Here is a 23,686-nt window from a genome sequence, read left to right on the forward strand (position 1 = left end):
TCCCAGATATGTTGTTGGAACCCAATTGTAAGCAAATGAGCCGTGAACAATGATTTGGTAAACCAGGGCTCTTCAGCCTTGAGAGAACATTACTCAAAGGAGACCTCACATAAAAGAGGTGCATAAAATGTTTTAATGGGATTGAAAGAGTAAACCCAGATCTATTCTTGGGAATACACCAAGGCAATAGGACAAGAGGACATAGGTTTAGAGATCGAGAGGGCAGTTTCAGGGCAGATACTAGGATATGTTGCTTTACTCAGAGGGTAATGAATGACTGGAGTAGTTGTCAGGAAATATGGTTGGGACCAGGTGCTGGACTCATTTAAGATGTAGCTTGATGGAGAAGGAACGATAGGATGGGTGTTTTGGGAGAATGAGAGTGGATTGGCTTAAGGGCCTTCTTCATCAAAATGATCTTGTGATCTTGGGTAATGGACTTGGTATGGGTCATTTGAATCCTGTTTGCAGTGGAGGAAAGATTTCCACCTGTTAATAATTTTCTATTGTTATGGATTTATAGTTCTCAATATAGCTCTGTATCGTATATGTGATGAGCACAGAGTATGGAATCATTGTTTTGGAACAGCATAGAGAGATGAAATAATATCATTAAACACAGTATGTGTCTTAATGGAAATAGAATTTCCAACGCATTGTGTCGAGGGCACCCCTACATGACTTTTAAGAAGTATTTTTGCCTATTACAGTAACAAATGGAACTTAAATGGCCCATGAATTCAGGCAAGCAATAATTAGACAATAATGAAGGAGAATGACCAATTCTTGCTGGGGATTGTTAATAGATTAGTTATAAAGTTTAGCGATTTTTGTATGAGTACACATTTAAAAATAGACTAGAGCCATTCTAAAGTTGATCTGATCATGTTTGCAAGGCTGAAATGTGATTTCCATATTGAAATTCCAATATACATAACTTGGATGTTATTATGGGGTATGTTGGCTGTAAATGTTGTAGATCCGTAGCACATTTTGTTAAGTGTGACAAAAACATCCCTGTCTGGATGCATGAAAGATATGTAATTTATCTTCAACACATGAAGGGAAAACAACATAAGCAGATTATGTTAATGAGCTGCATTAAGCAGTATTAATATATATGGGTTTAGGTTATGATAATGGTTTCTCATTATTCTTCACCTCCTATCTATGCTATGAACGCAGTGTCTTATTCAGAGGCAATGATTGCCTTTTGTTCTCCTGCCTTTGGAGCTGGTAGCATTATTCCATTAAAAAGATAAATTTACATGTTTCTTGAAGATATAACATGTAGCCTTAGAACACAAACGTAGGAAATCAACTGTAACTACCATACACTCTAGGAGATAATAAAACTCTGAAGATCTGCATTGAATTTGGTCAATGCTTAGACTTATTTCATATCCCCAGAATTTACTTGATTTCACGAGGCTCAATAAAATCTAACAGTGCGAAAATAACTAAACAAAATTAAGATTAGGAGAATGGATATGGGTAAATGCAACTCCCAAGACTGCTTTGTTTCGCTCCACTCTGTGTTGGGCGAAAGCGTTATAATTTGAAATATCTTCAGCAAGATATTAAGACGAGAGGATTTGTCATCCAGCCACCACATCAAATGCAGCCTCAGAACAAATGGGTGCCAGTGGATAAGTTCTCCTGAAATCTACCCTGCCTGGTTGTTGATGTGAAAGAATGATCTGGAGATGTTTCATTGAAAGAAGACAGCCCAATGCTTTCCCTTGATCCAATGCATGCATGAGGAAGCCTTGTCATCAAAATAATGGACAACACTATTGAGCTGCCTGCGTGCAGAAGACTTATCACAGATAATATTGTATTGGCAAAGTTCGATTAGCTTCCACTAACTAGTGATTCACTGCTGATATTCTGTGTGGATTTTTAGGGTTTGACATAGAGGCTTGAGGTGCAGTACGTATCCTGACATAAACATGGAAACCATTATGATCCTGTTGGGAATCTCAATCTTTTGCTTGGGCTGTTGAGTCCTTTGCATCTATCTGATACTATTGAGGATGAACCTTGTAATGGAAGCTGCTGAACTCATCGTGTCCATCAGTTTGCCTTTGGAAGATCCAGCGCTCATCGGCAAGAAATAAAGTCTCTTCGCAACCTGCCTGATAAAAGCTAGCAGACACTCAAGCGTCCACCTCGTCACAACTAGGTCAATGTTTGCTTCGATATTTCCAATTTTCCAGCTGTTTTTCTTATCATCTCTCCCACCTGTTTGCTCCATTAAAGCATCAATATCATTAATTAAACCGAGAAAACTGAAATCGTTGAGACTGAAGAGCCTTATTATCTCTGCTAATCAACAAGCGGGAATTCTCAATGAAGTTTTCACTTGGAATCCTAGAACTGAAGAAAAAGACACTCATAATCTAAACTCAGTGGAGATGACAAAAAGAACGTTAGGTCATGTTGATGTTCACCAACTTATTGGTGATGAGGAACATTTGGGACAAGAGTGTTTCTTTGTATGGGTTGTGAAAGGGCAAATATCTTCAACATAATGCATTATTTTGGTCCTTGACAAAGTCGTATATCCAATTTAACAGTGGATCAGATTCAGTAGTAGTGGCTAACTTCTCGATTAGCTGGGATGCCCTTCACCGTTGAACAGTCAGGAAATGCTGAGGGTTAATGATCTGAGTTTGTGCTGGACTTTGAGAGAATTGTCAGATTGCGAACATGGCAGATCGACCACTTTCCCTTCATGTTGGCAGCTTGATAGCTTGATGTTGCAGACAGTGTGAAGACTTCTCAATAATTTCCTTGAGCTTTGGCACATTGTGCACATGTTGGATGACAATCCAGTATATTATACCCTTTCTTGTGGATAGGTGAAACGTTTGTAGTTTTTTTTTCCCACATTGGACCTGAAACAGTTGAAACTGATGAGCAAGAAGTGCTCATTCCTCAGTTATATATCAGACCTAAATGTATAAACCATCTGATTCAACCTTACCAAGAAAAACGCTTGAAGGCTAACAATCTAGATTTCAATCTTGGCTTGACTAATTAGATCACTGAGGTTTAATAAAGCCTTTGGTACTTGATCATAATTCTCAGATGACTTGAAAATCTTCCAAACAAACTTTGGATTTCTTGATAGGTAGAATAACGGATGTTAGAAGGATTCTTCTCATGACTCTGTCAGCAAACAAGATATTGTGCTTGGCATTGCTTTATAGGTGTCAGTGATAAGCCTTCTTGGATTCCGACTGAGGTGGTGATCATACATGTCAACTGACATTTGTTGTCATGATTTGGGAAGCTAATAGATATTTGTTAAATTGGCTTTACCTGCATCTGAAGACCAACCTACCCAGATAAAGCCATCACAAAGGAGAATGAGCTACACTGTTCTGCTTTATCTTCCTGAGCCAATTCTAGTGGCATTGCCTTACAAGTCAAGAGATTGGCCATCCAGATAAAGGGTAGAATTTCGTCAATGGTATCTTGACAAGTCGGTGAAAACTGAATCATCAGAGGGATAAATTGGTACTAACAGGATCTTTGTCTCTTTGGGCAACAACTTTGTCCAAAAAGATCATTTTGTTTAATAAATTGGAAACCGGGTATAGTTAGGACGATTGTAACTTAGGACAAGCATTGCAGGCTTTACCAGCCGTCAACAACTGAAGTGGGCTGTCAGGAAGGATGGTTGAGGTCAGAACACTGGACTCATTTGAGAACCAGCTTGATGATGGAATAGGAGGATGGTTGGGTGGGTATTCCGGAAGGATGGGATCAAATGGGTTGAAGAGTCTTCCTCAGCCAAACCTCTCTTACGGTCTGTCCTCAATCACTTTTCCTTTGCAACATTTCTGACATGCTCTCCTCCACGCAGTAGGTGACAACGGAGCCTGTTGTACACTTCAAATGACTGTTGAAGCAAAGAGAGTAACAAGAATTAATGCAGAATTGGACAAAGAATCGAAGAGGAATGTGTGAAAGGAGAAAAAAACATTTGCTTTGGGGAATTTGAATTGGGATCAGAATCAGATGTCTAGTGCAGAGGTCAGCACCAGATTTAGGCTGGGTTGGCTGACTGACCTGTTCGTAACAATTACTATGATTTTCTGGATAGCCCTGGTCATCAAAGGAACTCATCAATGTTTGGAAAGAACTTGCTCACTGTTACTGAGGCTTGCTGTGTGGTCTGGCATGGCCTGCAGATTCTTGTTGATCTACATTGCTTTAGGTGTTGGGAGAAGTCCATCAATCTTATCCCATTTCAGTGCATTGCTATCTGTGCCATACTTCCTTGACTCTTCAGCAATGCTTGAGGTCTACACATACCTCTGTGACCAGCTATGTAGATTTCAATGTTGGATGCCAATGGCCTAGATTCCTGAAATTCCAATCCATCTGTTCTGCTTTTGTTTTAGTATTCTTAAAGCAGGATTGGTTTCCAATTATTTGGCATAATTAAAAACCTGGTTCCAAAGATGTGTCAATGAAAATTGTCTTCAGCAACAGCTCAAGGCTATTTTCTGGTAATATGTTATTATAGTTTTTCCTGAATAAGCCTTGAGGGCAATTGCATTCTGTTTTTGAGTCTGCATTTTGGGAATATACATTTTGTAACCCATACTTACCTATTGCTGTATCTAGACAGTGGGATGTGCTCTACTTATATTGGAGCTCTTGGTGAATTATTCGACTCAACTGATTTTGTAACAGAGCCTTGCATCCTGTCTTTACACAACTGAGAGGACATGGCAGAAGATGCCATCGTAAAAGAATGACTGAGGAATTGTGAAAGCCCATTCTACTTCAGGCAAGAGGATGCCTTTCTCCTTTCACTACTTTCTTGGTTGATCAGATAATTTTGGGATCTATCCCCTGGGACTTCACTTGACTAGAATGGAACTTCATTCCATTCCACCATTTGGTTGAGATAGGCGATTCCACACCCTGTACAGTGTTTCTTTACCCACCCATTATGATCTGGAAAGCAATGCCTGAAAGTGTGTTGGAAGCAGATTCAATAATAACCTTCAAAAGGGAATTGGATATATACTTGAAAAGAAAAAAATGACAGGACTACGGGGAAACAGCGGGGAACTGGGACTAATTAGATGTCTCTTTCAAAGAGCCAGCACAGGCACGATGGGCCGAATGGCCGCCTTCTGTGCTGTAGGATTCTATGATTCTATCTGAACCATCCCATTACCCCAACTTCTGGCTTTGGATCAATTTGGCGGTTGCAAAACTCAATATGCCTTGAATGCACCACATCTTTCCAGGAACTGATGATTCGCTCATTATTCACTGCTGCCGGTGTCTGCTTCAGTGCAGGTTGAGTCCCACATCTGCTGCCTGGAACCTGGTGGTATTTGATTCAAATATCCTCAAAGAAAGGAAGAAAGAAAGAAAGAACCAGAGTTGCACTGCTGCATTAATTCCTCCAGGCTGCCTCTGTGGCTCATTGACATGTGCCTAAACATCTTTAATGTGACTTTGACCTATTTCCATACTAATCTCAGCTGGCACCACTCGATCAGCATTTCCAATTGCTGTCTGGACTTGTGTTTGCTGCTGAATTTTTATACTGGCCTTTTCTGAACTTACTGCCTTGATATGGTGCCTTTTACTTCGGGAGGACGTCTTAAAGCTCTTCATAGGATATATTGTAAAGCGTATTTTGTATGGGTATGCCACGTGTTTCTGGGTAAGAAAATAAAGCTTCAAACTTTAACGTGAAGACTGAGAGAGAGCTCACGGTCCAGGCTAACTCTCCAGTGCATTGCTGGGGGGAGAGTGCTGCTTTGTTGGGAGACATGTTACACTGTGGTCTTGCCTGATCAGGTGGACGTTAACGATCCCGTGACACTATTGGAAAAGACAAGGGAATATCTCCTCGTATCCTGACCAACAATCCTCAAGATAAAATTAGTCATTCACTTCTTGGCTGTTTTGTGGGTCAATGCATTGTGCAAATTGGCTGCTGTGTTCACCTACAAATAGTCGGTCGCTACACTTGACAACACTTACCTGTGAAGCATTTTGAGACTTTTTCAATGCTATAATATCCAATGAAAGGTTGTGATGATGGAATTCGTAGCTTTTTAGGACATGGTGTTGCTGCCTAGTCAGACCTTCACTGCAAGCAGTTTCTTCTCTCGTTTCCTGCAAACGAGCTCAACTTCATCCCTTTGCCTGAGGAAACCCTCTTTTTTCACGCCACCAATTTTTGTGCTCACATTTTCTTTCGCTTCCTTTGTGTGGCATCTTAACCTAGCCACCATAAATGGAACGTAATGTAAGGGTCTGATGTAAGAAACTTCTGCTCCTCTGCTCGGCTTCCAACACCATTCCTGGGAATAGCTGTGAGACCTTCTCGTGCGTGGAGAGCCGCTATATATAAATGCAAGTAGAAGTAGTTATCGTCGTCGTTGTCCTGGGAAAAAGAACACGTTCAAATAACTTCAGATTATATTGATCCATTTGTAATCCTGTCATGCTCTTAAAGAATCATATGCGTCACACAAGCAATGACTCATGTGAGCTATTTAATAAAGTATATGGAAAATCCTTTCATCACATGATTTGCGTTAACATAGAATAGCCTCATGTCACATCAGACGGTTATACTGCCTGCCACATGCAACAGTGAAAAACAAGCACAACAGTTTTCCTTCCAAACAAACTAGGAAACGTAAATTAATTGTGACACCAGCTTCTTCTGTGGGATTGAAGCAGACTTTAGGATCACTCTGTAATTAAAGTAAATAATCAAATATGTACAGTAGCTCCTTTGGCAGCTGTTAATATTATCCACAGTCCCATGTAATTGCCACACTGTAAAACTTATTTCTTTGATGATGATGATAATAAGAATGAAAGAACCAGCAAATCATGGGAGGACCAGATCATCATTTAATTTCAAAGTTAAATTAATATTAAGAGAGTAGCCATTCATTGAGTAGCACAATTTCATTGGTTGAATCTACAAACTTCTGTATCAATGACTTCCAAGTTATTTGGGCAAATACCAGGAAAACAGGATGTTTGATTTCATAAAGAACTTCTTTATTCTCTCAGGATTTCCCCAAATGTTTGTAAGGCCTGAGGGATCTCTTACGTAAAAAGTGCCCTTTCACATTTTTTCTGTAGTCCTTTGGAAAGTCAATTCAGGGCTCCAAAATATCTCACGGTCTTAGCCTTTGGTCTGAAAATTTAAGGTTGAGCAGAAAACTTTAGAATCAGTCCAAATTTGAAGGTCCTTGAAGAGAAACGAAGCCTGAACGTAACAAATTTTCACGATTCGTTGCGATCCTAAATTTATTATGGATAGCATCTGTCTAATGCTCTTTAGCAGATGTATGCGTTTCAAAAGATATTAATTTTTTAAGACCGATCTTTTCCACTTTCTTCTCGCTCGCTCTCTCTCTCTTCAAACGGGCTTACAAAGAGTATTGACCCTCTGAGCGTGTTTGGTGTACAACCAAGGATTGTGATGGATTCAAGGATTGCTACGTGAGCTGTAGAGCACTTTGCTGTAGAGACTCTTAGCTTCATCTTTGTTACATTGAAACTCAAAGACAGGCCAAAGGAGAGCTGGTGGCAGGAAAAAAAAATTGGCTCTTTGTTTCAGTGATCAATTTACAAATCCACTTGTCTTAAAAATAAAGAAATGCGGTGATTTCATCCGAGTTGTAACATTTTGCAGTACTCAAGACAAATTGCCAATTGCCAGCACCTAATTGATTAGTTTTTCCAACGTCCCACTGTAATCATGCGATCAGAGTTCTACAGCCCAAGGTTCATATAGTCTTAAGAAGAAGAAGAAACAGCTTCCTTTTTGCCACTTGATCAGACGAACGGCTGTGTTCAGAACTGCACACCAGTGTTGGGAGACTTTAGTCAGTGGCCACTTTGACATTAGTTTTCTAGTGTTTTGTAAATTGACATCCTGAAACCAACGACTGTATACTTATACTGGTGGAATCAATTCTGCGATGGTATTGTGCCAAGCCTTGTCTCAGAGTATTAGAGCTTCCGTGAAGCCTTGAAATGAGTGAAGTGAGATACTCAGTGCATTTCGATTCAAAGCTTTCGGGTAACAGTCGCAAGGCAGTGTCCCAGTTTTGGCCATTTACATTCTTGATTTGTGCTGTGCTGGATTCCGGTGAGGATGGTGCTGTGCAGCAGAAATGGGGAGAGAAAAAAAAGCCCATCTGTTGTTCAATTTTGTTCTTTTCAAAGACACAAGCTCTTGAAATGCCGACGAGTAGACCAATCGTTCCTAAGAAGAAAGAGGCAGTTTCTTCTCGGTCTTGTCATTACAATGGGTGGGGGAAGAGAAGAGGTGAAACTCTACCACAAATCAAGCTCAGTTTTGCAGGGCATCAGTTAGTGTCTCCAGTCAGCACAGTGACTACTTGGCTGCAAGCAATCTCTCTTGAAACCATGTGGAAGGCAATGCTTCCATTGAGCACCTTTGTACTTCAATCGATCTGCGGCATCAAAGCCCTTTTTATAATTTCTGCTTCTTGGTTTTCGGCTTCTGCTCCCAACACAGTCTCACTACACTTGGCAATAACGACTTTGTAGATGTTTCTGGACCGTGTTAGGGCACAACAAAAAATGCAAGCTCCTTGAAGTTCTCATGACACCGTTGGGAGTCCTAGATAAATACCGGTTTTATCCTTCATTGACGAAGTTGCCCTTTAAGTCCTTAACTGCTCTTAGAACTTTATTTGATTATTCAAATGCTGAATAGTAGCTGCCACCAGGTGTTTGAATGGGAGTTTCCTCACACACGTTCTTATCTTGTTACAATTGGTTCCCAGTGTCTTCACATGCATAATCACCAGGATACTGTACACGGACGTGCAGTTGGACCAAGTACAATACATCCCAAGGCTTACAAATAAAACCTGTTCACTATCAGCAAGGACAGTGTTGTTTACCGTCAGCAGGTGGATAGCTTTGTACAGAGAGCCAGAGAAGGTGACGCTGTAACTGGGTCTGTTCAGTATACCTGGACGATTTTATTACTTTGGAGATGTCCTTTTCCTGTGTCTTCCCCCCTGTCGTAATTGCTAGATACCAACTTGTTTCAAGGCAACCCTAGGGCAAGCCATTGTCGTCCAATGCTAACCAATGGCTTTCTTACCGCTGTTCTTAGGGACACCTGAACTCCTCTGCTCCTGTCTCCTACATGGCTGGCTCTGCTGGCAGCACTCTCGCCTCTGAGACAGAAGATTGTGGGTTTATGCCCCACGCCTGGACTATCAGCTCACAGCCTAGGCTGACACTTAAAATATTTGAGGAACTACAGAGAAATAAGAAATGCAAATAAAAACCGTGGCTAGGAAATCTCTCAGAGCAGCAGAGAAAATCACAGCCAGCTGGTTTGGTTTTAAGGCAACGCTGAAAGCACCTCGATATTTCTGTCCGATTCAGTTAGAAACACAGCACGTCAGGGAAAGAGTTCCACAGAGTCTCCTTTATGGTTCATGCCAACTGCACTTAGTAAAGCCTTGTAAGTCTTCAGGTGTTATGTCCTGTGTCCATAGTCCTCTCATGTTCTTGTAGTGAGTTAATGATTAACTCTCTCCCTCCCCTCTCTCTCTCTCTTAGGCAATTGTCCTACTGTAAAAACATTGGGAGGTCATGTATAGTCTATGGATCCATTATTAAAGGAGGATCCTGCAGGTTGAGTTTACTCCATCCACTAACAGAACCAAGGCATTCCAAAGAAGTTCAAATGAGAAGGGAACATCTTCATGCCAGACTGAGGAGTTTGCCCAGTTCCATAGGAACCAGGATCAGGGATGGACACAGTTTATAGTGCGCCTGGTAACCGACAGAATTGCACTGCACGGGCCAGAAGCCCTACTAGTAACATTAGGAGGCCATTCTGCCCATGGAGCCTGTTCCAACAGGGTATTAGATGACTACCAGATCCTTTTCTGTCCTATTTCCATGTCCTTCTCTACACACTCTATATATTTATGCCATAAATAAAGAAAATATTCGATGAAGAAAATGTAGATGGGACCTCAACACCCTCCAACAACACAGGGCTCCCCCCCCCCCCCACCGGGTGTGTTTTGGAGTGTTGGCATAGATATAAACTTAAGGCCCTGATGTGGGCTTCAACCCACAACCTTCTGATGTTCTAAAACCCCGAAACAAACTCGAGGATTATTATTATTATTGTCTGATGTGTAGCACCCCCTGGTGGACATGAAAGTTTCAGTGTAAAACCAACAAAATATTCCAAAACCAAATTTTGAGGCCTAAATTCAGATGCGTTTCCTCTCTGTCCGTCCCAGCGATCTCCATACTATAAGACTGGCTAAGCACGGAGACTGGTTCTCTGGCAGATGGCCTTCCAGTTGTTTTAACATTTGAATCAGAGAGACGAGGTTTGCAGGTACAAAAATAACCTCCCAAATGAACTCCCTGTAACGAAACGTGCTTGAGTAGGTACGGTACTTGCTCTACTCGTTTCTCTAGGCTTCCTTGGTACAGAGGGTGAGTTGAGTGATTGACACAGTTTTATACCATGGAGTTTGGATGCCTAGGGTCGGGGGCGGAGGGGATGCAAGGTGAAGAGCTACATTTCATTAGTTGTAAAATATATATATTTTAGAATGATCCTGGGAAAATATTTTGGAGGAAAAGTAAATATTTTAAGGTATGAAAAAAGAAGAGTTTTGAGGCTCGTGCCCAGTTGTGTCTTCTGTTTTGCTCCCAAGAGCTGGACCCTGAAGAAAGCAGAGAATCGGGTAATGGATGCTGCCAACAACAACAACACTTGCACTTATATAGCGCCCTTCACGCTGGACGGCATCTCGAGGCGCTTAAACCAGTATGTAGTGTGCAAAGGGTCGTCAGGTTTTCAATGGGAGGATAGAGTGACCATCAGTGGGAAAGGCTAGTCTGTACTTGCAGCGGTATAATGCTCTATACTTAGAGAGATGTAATAGTCTGTATTCCCAGAGGCTATAACATCAACCCCTTTAGATGAGACATTAAACCAAGGTCCTGTCTTGCCTGTTCAGGTGGATTTTAAAGATCCCATGACACTCTTTGAAGAGATAAGCTGGTTTCTCCCTGGGCATGGGACACTGGGAGAAATAGTGTCACGTGATCTTAAACAGGTCCAAGGGACATCTAGACTGTGACCTCAAAATTCTGACGTGAGGCTTGAAGCTACAACCTTCTGACTCCAAGGCAAGAGTGCTACCAAACTGAACCGAGTTTGATACAGGGTGGGCACCGGGGGAATACTGGAGTCTATTAAAAAAAGATGTAATTTTAAGAAGAACCAACCTGAGTATTAAATGAACCAGGTTAGAAGAGATTTATGCCTTGCAGGTCATGCTAACTAAACTAATGAAATATTTTCTGAGTACGAGGGTAAAGGGCTGGATATTTATACAGATTGACTTTCAAGAAAGCATTTGTTGAGATCCCTACGGAAAACCTGTGAATCGAGGGGAAGCTGTAAGTTGAGAATTCGAGTTGGTTCAGTCATGGGGACCAGAGGACACTTGTCAATGCGAAGGGCTCCAATGGGCACTGTGACAGCAACAGCCATGTTCACAGGATCTGTACTGGAGCTCCACTTGTTTAAAGGAGCTCGCAATGACCTTGAAGATACCATTAGGCAGATGTGGTTTGCAGGTGACATCAAGTGGTGGGGGAAGGAAAGATGATCCAAGACGAAGGACACAGTTCAAGGAGATCGACAAACACTTAGCACCTGTAGATGAAACCTGTAGCGAATGGTATTTCATATCATGTCACTTCAGGCAATGCTTTCACATGTTAAAAAGAGTGGATTTGGTTGAAGAATGAAGGGTAAATTGTTATAATCAGTTGCAGCGTGAAAAAGATGTGTGCACTAGTTGAAAGGTTATTCAAAGTGTCATTACAGCTGCCAAACCAAATAACACGATAGGATGTACGAGCTCAATGAAAATACACCGAGGTTCAGTGGAGAAATTGGTGAGACTGTCTGTATTTGACGTCTTTCCGCTTTCCAGTTCAAGTCATTGGACTTAAACTTTTGTACTTTTGCTGTTTGGAATTAATTTGTTCTGAATTGGATCTAAGGTTTCCGACGCTTTCCACTCGGTTGATAGAGGAACCCATAGAGAATAGATTGCTGGCAACATCTCCATTATTATAGCAAGCAACTACCAAGGATGGTACAAGGTGGACTCGATGGATCTTAGTTCTTTTTTCGTCCAGCAATTCCTGCGAATCGAATGCTGTTAACTGTGTGGGTGGAGCTGGGATGGAAATGTGTACAAGGCTGACGCTTTGAGGAAGCTGAACTAGCAATAGCAAAGTTCCAGCCATGAACCTGGAGCGCTTCAAGCAATCGCATTGTTTCACGTCTACGTTGCAATTGATCATTGCTGTTGGCATTATTTACCCTTGCAAGCCACTTAAGTTAACGCGGCATTAGCATTCACTGCAACAAAAAAAATCACGGAAAGTGACACAGAAAGAAGGTGGGGGTATTAAAGGTTCTTCGTAGTTGCCTTTGATGTTTTTTTTAAAAAAAAGAAAAACTACTTAATTAGTGAAAACAAGCCAGTTCCTTTGCTATCTGCATTCAACTCCATGATTCAGTACCGGATTAGTGCTTGCATTTCACACTCAACTGAGTTTAAAAACTTGCTGCTGTGTACGTCTCAGCCTCGCTCAGTGGGTAGCACTCTCACCTCTAATTTGGTCACTCAATCCACGACTGTTTGTGGGGACACTGCTGTGCGCAATCGGCTGCCGCGTTTCGTCCACAAAATTCACAAGTCAATTCAGTTTACAGTATATTCCGTGAAGCCCTTTGAGACTCGGAAGACGTGATAAGGCGCTATATCAAACGCAAGGATTATTATTATTTGAGTCAGAGGGTTGTGTGTTCAAGCCGGCACATCGGGACTTTGAAGTCATGTAGTCTAGTCTGAAAGTCCAATGCAGTGCTGGTTGTATTTGCTTTGTTGTCAGAGATGCTATCCTTTGGATGAGAGACAATTAAGCAGAGTTCCCGTGTGCCTTGTTTAAAGATCCCATGGAACTACTTGAAAAGCGAAGGGAGTTTAAAACTGCCCCATAGAGACTACGTTCAGTTACTGAGTAATTGCTTAATATCCAAGGCCTGTTTCTGATTCATCTGATCTGCCGTGAGTTAAAATGCAGCTTTGAACATGTAGAGCAGTCACTCTTTGCTACACTAGTGTTTTTTCCTTCGGTCCGTGTTTGGTCACCCAAGGGTGTAGAGACTTTTCCAGTCTCTTATCCTGCTGATAGCTTGCTCTTTCATTACCTGCGATAACCTTGACTGCAATTAGCAGGTTATTTGAAACAAATATCATCAGTTATGGCCAACGCCAATTGCATTTCAGTGTGGCCTATCCATCTACGTCAAGATTGTTGGAATGGCAAAACGGAATTGATAACCCCGATTGCATTTTGGCCTTCAGCCTGAATTAAATTTAGGTGAAAAAAATCGCAGGAGAAACAGATCAATCTTGGGCATTTTGGGAGTAAAAGCGGAGTAAATCATGGAAACACGAATGTGCAAAACAAAAAGTTACCCTCCATATAACTTGGTCATTCACCTCGTGGCTGTTTGCACAAAGGAACTTGCTGTGCGCAAAGTGACTGCTGTTGCCAAAACAAAAAAAACAACGTCACCACATTTGATTGAGACAATTTGGAGTTGAGGTACAGATCAGCCGTGATCTAATAGAACAGCTGAATGGTCTACTCCTGTTCCTATGTTAGTCAGGCACATTTCAATGTGAAAAGGCTCCATGTAATTGCAAGTTCTCTTAACTTTAATTCGATAAGGCTCGTCCTTCTGGTAAGAGATATGGGGAATTCACAAGTTCTTATGGATGAGTTAGCTCGATGGAGCTGAAAGATAGTAGTCAGGATCAGGGCTTGTCGTGATGGGCCGCAGAAGGCTGCAGTAAATAATTTCTCGGGACTGTTAGTTGTTGTGTGGCTGTTGTGTCTCCACTCACTGGAACAAACCTCCCCAAATCCTTGCCCCCTCTCTCCCTGTTTTCGAAACTCCTGCTCCTTCAACTGTGATTTCACCCTTCACTTTACCCTCACCCTCTTCCCAGTGCTCAATCATCCACATCATCCTTGCAAAGCACTTTGACTTATGCCCTTTCTGAATTAGTGTTGTGTAACTTCTTGTTGATGTCAAAATGGTAATGATGATCCAATAACCTATACACCCGCCCCCCACCCCAACCCACTCTCTCTCCCTCTCTCTCTCTCGATCCCATTAGGTCGAGAGGATAGTGGACAAAAGGAAAAATAAAAAGGGGAAATGGGAATACCTTATTCGATGGAAAGGCTATGGAAGTAATGAAGATACGTGGGAACCAGAGCACCACCTCCTTCACTGCGAGGAATTTATCGATGAGTTCAACGGGCTGAATGTGGCTCAAAAGCGGACTAAATCAGGGAAACGGGGCAGTAGCCCGAGGCAGGTCTTGCGAGACAATCATGGGACGTCTGCAATCAGGGCTTACGAGGCCACGAAGGGCAAAGGGGGAGGCTTGCGGAGAAAGAGGACTATCGCTCATCAAAAGCAAAAGCGAGGCGCGGTGGGCAGAGAAAGCAAGCCCGGCCACGGGGACCCAAAGAAAATTATCGCTACTAAAACCGTGCATTACAGAACCACGGCAAGTGGAGTGCAGATTATGCCTTACAAGAAGACTGTGAACTCCTTTCAGAATGGCGACGTGAAACACAAGAACGCATTGCAGTTCGACAGCACTACAAGGCAACAGAGAATGAACCTGGACTTTGAGGACGAAGACTTTGTAGACGGGATGGCAATGGCTGAACCGCCTTTAGTGAATGGAATAGGTACGTACGTAGCACGGGTTTGCTTGTGGTCCTCAATCTTCTGGTTAAGGGAGTAAAAGGAGAGGGTTCAGAGGGTTACATTAGGGCTCCGAGGTCTAATCCTACATAAAGGGCACTAGGCAAATGCCAGTTGTCATTATAATTTCTTGCATTTTTTTTAAAAAACGATTTGTTTACTCAATCCACGACTGTTCGTGGGATAGTGCTGTGTGCAACTGGCTGCTGCATTTTGCCTGCCAGCAACTCTTTACAATATATTATGTGAAGCATTTTGAAATGTCTCAACAATGTGATGGGGCGCAATAACAAATGTAAGGATTATATTATTGGCAGGGTGTCATTTCCTGGGGTGTCATTTCCTGGGGTGGCTGTTAAGAGTAATTTGATTGGAACATTTAAAAAATAATTCAACAAGCGCTTGCATATAGATAAGATATAGACACGTTCTCAACCCTGCAGGTCAAAAGCCCGAGTGGGGAGGGTGGTCCTTGTTGGGAGGTGTGTAGGGAGGGAGCAGGAGAGTGCAGTTAAACCAGGTGGCTCCTGTGGAACATAAATAACACCAATACAGACTTATTGGGCTGAATGGCCTGTTTCACTGCTGTAACATTCTGTGATTCTAAGACTTGGACTGTGCAGATACCAGGATTATTACACGAGGCTTTGTTGACATTGATTTCTCCTTTCAGGCACTTCAAATGGACAAGCCAACCACTCGTGCTCTGCAAAGAGAAAACTCACGGAGGACAAAGAGGACTATGTGTTTGATAAGAGATTGAGATGTAGCGTGCGACAAAACGAAAGTAACTACCGATTTAGGGACATTGTGGTTAGGAAACAGGATGGTTTTACGCATATATTACTCTCCAGCCAGACGTCTGATAATAATTCCTTAACACCAGAGGTAAGGTCCACAGTGTGTCTTTCATACAACATGAAAGTTGACCCAAGATTTAGTCTTGTTGGTAAACAGTTGGCGTACTTTACCTACTCACCCAACTAGGCAGCCTGGTTGAATAGACAGCACAATTGGTAAGAACGCACTGGCCTATTCACTCTTGCTCTCCTTTCCTCATCACAAGCTGAAAATTGTTTCAAAATGGTTTTGTTACTTGAGGATATGAAGGAACATTTGATGTAAATAGTAGTCTTGCCCACATGCTAAAGCATATGGTATGCTATTCGAACCAAATAAGGAACCCAATTTAGAGGGTTGCAAGTGTGTGAATGGGAATTAGAGCCAAGGGATATCTTCTTTGTACATCGATGAGACGTTAAACTGAGGTCCCAAATGGCTCTTCAGGTAGATGTTAAAGATACCATGGCACTGTTCGAAAAGAGAAGGGAGCTTCTCTCTCCTGGTGTCCTGGTCCAACAATCCATGTGAAATTAGTCATTCACTTCATGGCTGTCTGTAGGACATTGCTGAGCGTAAATTGGCTACTGCGTTCGCCCGCACCACAAAACACACAGTCACTACACTTAACAGTATATGCTTTGAAGTGCTTTGAGATGTCCTCCTGATGTGAAAAGTACTCTACCAAATGTAACGGTTATTAATACCTATTGTACAACCAGTATTTTTTTAATTTCGCTGTTTCGTACTTGTTTCAAACTTACTGTACTATAATGGGATGGGCAATCACAACCCTCGCGGGTCACGTGGAAATCTAGTGTCGCTGAGCAAGACCTGGCTGTGAACGAAATAGGTTTTCAGTATGTGTTTGCACATGGTTAGCACAAACAGTTAATTCACTTTACAGTCTATTCTGTGAAGCGCTTTGAGACGTCTCGAAGACGTGAAGAGCGCTATATCAAATGCAAGGATTATTATTATTATAAACACAAATTAGACCCATGATCAATAAAGCCACATGCCAGTGGAATGCTTTGTCAATGCTTAACTTGGAAACATAGAAACTCACTGTCATTGCACCACGAGGACAAAGATTGCCACGGAATTGGGTTATTCCATCAAAAAAATTGTTTTCCGTGAATGTTGGCATTTTTAAAAAATTGCTTTGTTACTCTCCGCAGCATTCTGACTAAAAGCATCAGCCAATATTTTTGTTAACTCCCCCCACTCTCCTCTCCCCTTCCCTCCCAACTCCCGCACACTCCAATTATACATACTTTGCCCCCAAAGTACACAGTCAATCCACTTTACAGTGTATTCTGTGGAGCGCTTTGAGACATCTCAACGACGTGAAAAGGCGCTATATCAAATGCAAGGGTTGTTATTATTATAAATAGAGCCGTGTTGGGTTGAGAAAGTAAATCTGAAACAATGCTTTCAGATATATCGAGTCTGGAAGGTGAGAGGACACGTGTTCAGGGTTATGAAATGCAGTCTTAGGACAGACACAAGGAAGTACTTGAATTAAAGCAGCCCAAATCAGGAAGGGTAGTAGTGAGAAGGATGCTGTACCCTTTTTTTTCTGTCAAGTGAGCCAATGCAAGGATTATAACAAGTGACCGATGAGTCTGTTGTGATCTGGTGATGTGCTTAGCAGTAAAGGTGGCTGATTCTCGCTGCAGATTATGAAGGAGGTTCGGAGAGCACTGAGCAACGCTGCAGCTGATGACAGCAAGCTCCTCTTGCTCAGCGCGGTGGGAAGTGTGTTCTGCGGGGGCCTGGACTATTCCTACTTAATTGGCCGTTTGTCGAACGACAGACGGAAAGAGAGCACTCGGATTGCAGATTCAATAAGGTACGTTTTGTGTTGTAAGGGCGGCTCAGGTATTGGATGTGCTTGAAGCTCACTCGTTTGCCTCTTTGCCTCTTGTGTTTTGTGACAAGTTCTCGAAAGCAAAAATGTTTTGTTAGGGTTTCTCACAACATCGCTTCAACAACGATTTCATATCAACAACAACAACAATAAAACCAACAACAAATTGAATGTATATAGTATCTTCCGCCTTGGGAGTCCAGAATAGTAAGGAAAACACCGTGTGATCCATGGCCCAGAGAACACACCTTACGTGTAACCAAGATATTAGGGAACACAAAGTGTGCGCTGGGTTACTACTGAAATTAAACTCCTGCTGTCAACTGAGTGTACGAGGTGCTGGGAAGCTTCCCACTTCTTGTCCAGGTGGGATCCCTGCTTAAGTCCGTCACCGACAGAGCAACAGCAAATATAAGTGGTGGAATCCAAAGAGAGATGCCTGGAAGCATCTCTCTTGATGCCATCCAGCGCTCTGATGATGAAGATATTGACGACAAAGATATCGGTGATGCAGATGTTGCCGGCGATATCACCGATGAAGACATGGAAGAGAACGACGATGAAGGTAGGCATGACAATGCTGACAGTGTACAGAGCACAGACCGTGTTGTAAGACAACAGAACAGTTTCAAGACAGCAGAGATGAATAAACACAGCTAAACACTGACAGTGGAGTGGTATGTGGCAGAGGGAGCTCGAGGGGCTGAATGGGCTCTTGTTCCTGATTTCCTATGAAGGGCTCATGAAATCGATCATCATTGGAAGACGGCTGATGAAGTGCAGATCTGTGCCCAGAGCAAAAAATTGGAGCCTAGCGAGCACACTCACACACACACACACACACACACACACACAGCTGGACTGTGCGCTACCTACTACCAGTTACTCGGGTAAAATGGTTGTTAGCGTACATTTGGATTGCGTCCCCCAAAAAAAGCCACACACAGCTGCGTGCAAGAGAATTTTTTTTTATTACGCTGACATATTTATGCCAAGGTTACTTCCTTCTGCAGATAAAGTGAAATGCAGTAGTCTGGTTAAGATTAGTAAAGAACTGGGAACACTTTTCTCCTCCAGAGCTCCCGGACTGTAGCAGCAATCGTGTTTTTACGATGATGATGATGATGACCGTGTTGGACTTGCTGTGCGTGAGCTTTCAGCGATTGGGAGCTTCAAAATTCCACCCGGTTTTAGCTTGCGAGGCCACTGAGTCTTAAATTTGCATAGAATTGTGGAAAGGTTACACGAGGGGGAAAAGCTGTGGGAGGGTGTCTCACACTTGGCGAGGTTGGGTTGTCGTGTGTTACGAGCGATGGATACTTATCTCCTGTGGAGTCCTGTAGCTCAGTGGTTAGAGCACTCGCTTTGCAAGTGAGAGACCTGAGTTCAATTCCAGGCAGAGGGCGAAACCTTGGGCAAGTTTCCTTACTCCACACAGAGCCTAATAATAATCCCTCCAAAAACCAAAACAATAATAAATTGGTCATTTTCAATCCACGACTGTCTGTGGGACATTGCTGTGCGCAATTGGCTGCCGCGTTCGCCCACAAATATACAGTCAATTCACTTTACAGTATATTCTGAAGCGCTTTGGGACGTCTAGAAGACGTGAAAAGCGCTATATCAAATGCAAGGATTATTATTATTATTCTTCCACATGGGTCTGGGTAGCTGTGACCACCCTCATTTCCTGGAAAGCCTGTATTATTGAGGCGTTCGGGAGTTTTTCCCCAGAGCACTGGCGAAGGCAAGCCCCGGGTGTCCTGGCTAAGCTTCCCCCGAATAAAACTGGTCACTCACCTACGCCGTGGCCGTTTGCGGGACGTTGCCGCGCGCAAGCTGGCTGCCGCGTTTGTCTGGCAAATTACACAAGTCGCCGCACTTTACAGGACATCCTGGAAGCGCTTTGAGATGTGACGGGTTAAGGCGCTGTATCGAATGCAAGGATTATTATTATTATTGTTGTTATTGTTGTTATTAACAGGGATTTTGTGAACGCGTTCATTCAGTTTAAGAAACCCATTGTGGTGGCGGTGAACGGGCCGGCCATGGGGCTTGGTGCCTCTATCCTGCCGCTCTGCGACATTGTGTGGGCGAGCGAGAAAGCCTGGTTCCAAACACCATACGCCACCGTAAGGCTAACGCCAGCCGGCTGCTCGTCTTACACCTTCCCACAGATCATGGGAGTTGCGCTGGTGAGTCCGTACCCGTTTTTATTGCCCACGGCCTGCCGCACGGGTATCTTTAATAGCCGTATGTCGGACGCGTTTGCGGGCGGATAGCCCCCACGCGCACACTAAATCCTCAGCCGCCGTCGGGAATCGTCCCACAGAGACTCCCGGTGACTTCCAATGTGTGACACGAAACGTGCTGTATACCGAAGCGAAAAGGACTTGAGAGAGTTTGTCTAGAATAAGACCGGCACAGCACCGGTGTAGAGAATGATGCCAAAGCACGTTTTTAAAAAAAAAGAAGTAAGAGAAGTAAGAGGAAAGTCGAAGAAACCTGGCGCCGGCATCGACACGAAGGGCTGAATGGCCTTCTCAAAATGCTGCAAAGTCTACAGTGCTAAGCTCAGCTCTTTTTTTTTTCCTTTTACAGGCAAATGAGATGCTCTTTTGTGGGCGAAAGTTGACCGCACAGGAAGCGTGCAGCAGAGGGCTGGTATCTCAGGTCTTCTGGCCGACGACATTCAGTCAAGAAGTCATGTTGCGGGTGAAGGAGATGGCCATGTGCAGTGCTATGGCAAGTGAACTGCCCGCTTACTTACCCCTCGCCTTGGAGTTATGGTTTCCAAATCCAGTCGCGTGCGGTGCTCGTGGGTATCAGGTTGCAGCCACTTTAATTGTTGGTGGAATGGAATCAGAAAACGAGAACCTCAATAGATCTGGATCCCGCAGACCAAAAGTAGAAGGTCCCGTGAATCAAGTCCCAAGACTTCTCAGCCAGGCTGCAGTTAAGGCCATAGGTCGGGGGGGATCCGAACACAACATACTTAGTGTTGGTGGTGTGGGGGGGAGGAGGAGGAGGAGGAGGAGGAGGAGGTTGTTGCCTGTGATGCAAGTGCATAATATTCTGGATGTTGCAAAGTCGAGCGATCCACAATACTTAGCGCTCACACAGGGTCATCCCAAGGGGCGTCAGGCATATAAAACAGCAGCCAGAGGAGATGTTCTTGGCCGTCGGGGTCCAGTCTTTCAACCACAACAACAACTTGAATTTACACAGCGTTTTTAGTTGGCCCAACTAAATCAGTTTTCTTGATCGAATATTTCTTCGATTTACGCCGTAAGCTGCAAAACATTCAATCACGGGGGAGGAGGAGGAGGAGGAGGAGGAGGAGGAGGGGGGTGGGGTGTGGGATGGAAACAAAATTTATGACCTAGACTAGTGGGAATGTTCGGTGGGCCACTTCCGTCCCCGTGGGCCATGGGTTGGAGTCAGTGCCGATTGAGCGTGATGTTAAAATACTGCTGTGAAATTCTCTCTCCCTCCCCACCCCCACCCTCCACCCTCCACCCCCTCCTCTCCTCTCCTCAAGGCGCTGACTCACGCTGGGGACGGTCCTGCGGTCGGTGACAGCCCACCAGTGCCTCACTCAAGCGGCCCTTTTCATTGTGTGAGTGTTGCGCACGGGATTTGACCATTGGGACCACACGGCCTGATGCTACCTTCGTCTCGTAGACTTTCACTCACTCGCTCTTTGGCTTTTTCACTCGCTCACCTTCTTTCCCTCTCTCTCTCTCTCTTTCTCTCTTTTTTCTCTCTCTCCACTTTCACTCTACAACCCCCCCCCCCCGCCCTTCCTTCTCTCTTTTCTCTCACTACATCTTTCGCTTTCCTACCCCAACTCTTTTGCCCCCCCCACCACCCCGCCCCCCCCCACCCCAACCCCCACAGCAAGGCTCATTGGCCAATAGTTCTTGGCACATTTCTTACCCCACTCAGCCCAGTAATGGGCCAGTTATTGTGTTATTACTGTCATGTTGGCAGCAACGACTTGGTATTGGACCCTGATCCAGCTTTGGGGTTGATGACTCAGCCTCACACCAGTTAGCATGAGAAACTAGAGAATGAAGAGAGGTCATTCAGCCCCAATCGGACACATTTCTTCCAGTTCAAAACAACACATAGCCAAACACAGCATTCACCCCCCCCCTGTTGTTATCTACTGGGGGAGAGTTCTGAACTACATTCTCCCTCTCCCTAATCCCCAAAAGGTAAGTTTGTTTCAAGCAATCACACAGCCTTGGCCTTTTGGAAGGAGGAACTCAATTGGCTTTAAACGAACCCTTGAACAGAATTGAACGCGGTGAACGACTGCTGTTGCTCGTCTGTAGTGTTTTCCAATGTGCGTCTTTCTCCAGCAACTTTATATAGCTTTATAATGTGGGTATATTAAAAAAAAAACAGCCTTGGCTTTTTTGCAATGTGTGTGTCTGGCATCCATCAGGTGAGACATTAAACTGAGCAATCGTCTACCTTGTTCTTTAGGTGGACATCAGAGCCACCCTCCCCCACCCACCTCAAATGACTATTTAATATAGGAGAAGGGAATCGTGCCTGGCGGATTGTGGCTTGTTTGTGGGACCTATGCTGTGTGTAAAAGAGCTGCCGCATTTGCCCATTAAAGACCACAAGTCTCCGAATTTGACGGTCGTCAGCGTGAAGCACTTGGAGGAGGTCTGACATGATTAAGCGCTGTTTTTTTTTTTAAAAAAAATCAAGCTTGCTTCCTTTCCTTCTTTCTTTCTTGTATCTATGCTGCCTGGCGTGTTGTTCGAGACGTTCACGTCTTGTCTGTCTCTTGTGTTTTGCAGGTCCTGGAAGAATCCAAGTGTCTGGTTCGCAGTTTTCTTAAGTCCACCCTGGAGCAGGTGAACGAGCGGGAATGTCAGATGCTCAAACAGCTGTGGAGTTCCTCCAAGGGACTGGATTCTTTGTTCAGCTACTTGCAGGAAAAGATCTACGAGGTATGAAGCTGCCAGGAGATCCAAGCTGCAGCCCATTGTTCCGTCCGGTGTCCGTGGAAGGAGCCAAGTGAGAGCCGGGACGGATTTGAGGAGTCCGGGGTCTCAGCGCTGCGAAGAGCGGCTATGAACCGACCGGCAAAAACGTGTCCTGTAATTCTAAGACCGAGCGGATCCGTTGATCGCGACCGAACGTGTGCATGTTGGCGAACGCTCCCACCTTCTGCATCAACGTCCGAACCCTTTAGGTGATTGTTTTAATCGATGCCGTGTTTAGCAGTTGCATTACTTCCTCGGATCCAAAGCCGAGCGACGTTAAGTTTTCGTCCAGTTCTTTTTCTCTCTTTCCGCAGAAACGCTTAAGCCCTCGCGAGCACAAAAGCTCGCGCTGTAGATACGAGTTTCCCTAAACCCTTTGCAGCGCAAAAACCAGGAACAATGGCTGTACAACCAACTACATCGAGGTTGTACGTCAGAACTCGATTGGTTATCCATTCACCTGGCGGGGAAGAATAATGGAAGGTTGCATTGGAAGATTCACTCACGTATATTTTACAGCGGTCACCTGAGTTGTCAGAAGTGCGTACCCCCCACCCCACCCCCAAAGAAAAAGTTTCAAAAGTTGCGAAGTTTGATAACTTTTTAAGAGAAAAAAATATACATATAGTAAATTCTTTTTCAGAGTTCTTAACTCTCTCAATAGAAAATGACTCGAGGCGTCAACTGTTCTTTCTTTCATGTTTTGTGAACAGTATCACTGATCAGTGATGTTGTTTTTCTTTGACCGTCGACACACTTTCGTGTCTTTTTCTGGGTTGGGGGGAGACGGGACATTTGCATTTTGTTGAGAATGGTTCCGCTGACCCAAGTGCTCTGGGGCACTACCCTGTGTGATGGGGGTGGGTGGGGGGGGGTGGTGTGTCTGTATAAGTGCAGGTTGTTGTTGACCTAACTCGAGACCTGCGGGAGAGATTGACGCTATCTTGGTGCCGTTGCGTAACTCTTAGAACGAGTCCTGTTGAGTGAGGTCCATTAAACACACAAGCGAGGCTCAACGTTACCTCCCGAGTGCCCTGTGTGTAACAAAATACAACGCGG

At 43.8% G+C, this 23,686-nt stretch overlaps 1 protein-coding gene across 1 annotated transcript in view; it reads left to right on the forward strand.

Moving 5' to 3' along the window:
• The window catches only part of LOC103175913 (chromodomain Y like 2), a 38,290-nt gene extending 14,987 nt beyond the window's left edge, over positions 1-23,303 (forward strand). The window contains exons 3-9 of the mRNA XM_042340382.1: positions 14,304-14,889; positions 15,579-15,793; positions 17,428-17,600; positions 19,603-19,813; positions 20,220-20,363; positions 21,160-21,237; positions 22,439-23,303. Coding sequence (XP_042196316.1) covers positions 14,304-14,889; positions 15,579-15,793; positions 17,428-17,600; positions 19,603-19,813; positions 20,220-20,363; positions 21,160-21,237; positions 22,439-22,597 — 1,566 coding nt within the window. The 3' untranslated portion in view covers positions 22,598-23,303. The remainder of the gene's footprint in view (positions 1-14,303; positions 14,890-15,578; positions 15,794-17,427; positions 17,601-19,602; positions 19,814-20,219; positions 20,364-21,159; positions 21,238-22,438) is intronic.
• Positions 23,304-23,686: the final 383 nt, after the last annotated feature.

This window comes from Callorhinchus milii, unplaced genomic scaffold (genome assembly GCF_018977255.1).
Source record: "Callorhinchus milii isolate IMCB2004 unplaced genomic scaffold, IMCB_Cmil_1.0 Scaffold14, whole genome shotgun sequence".
Classification (NCBI taxonomy): domain Eukaryota; kingdom Metazoa; phylum Chordata; class Chondrichthyes; order Chimaeriformes; family Callorhinchidae; genus Callorhinchus; species Callorhinchus milii.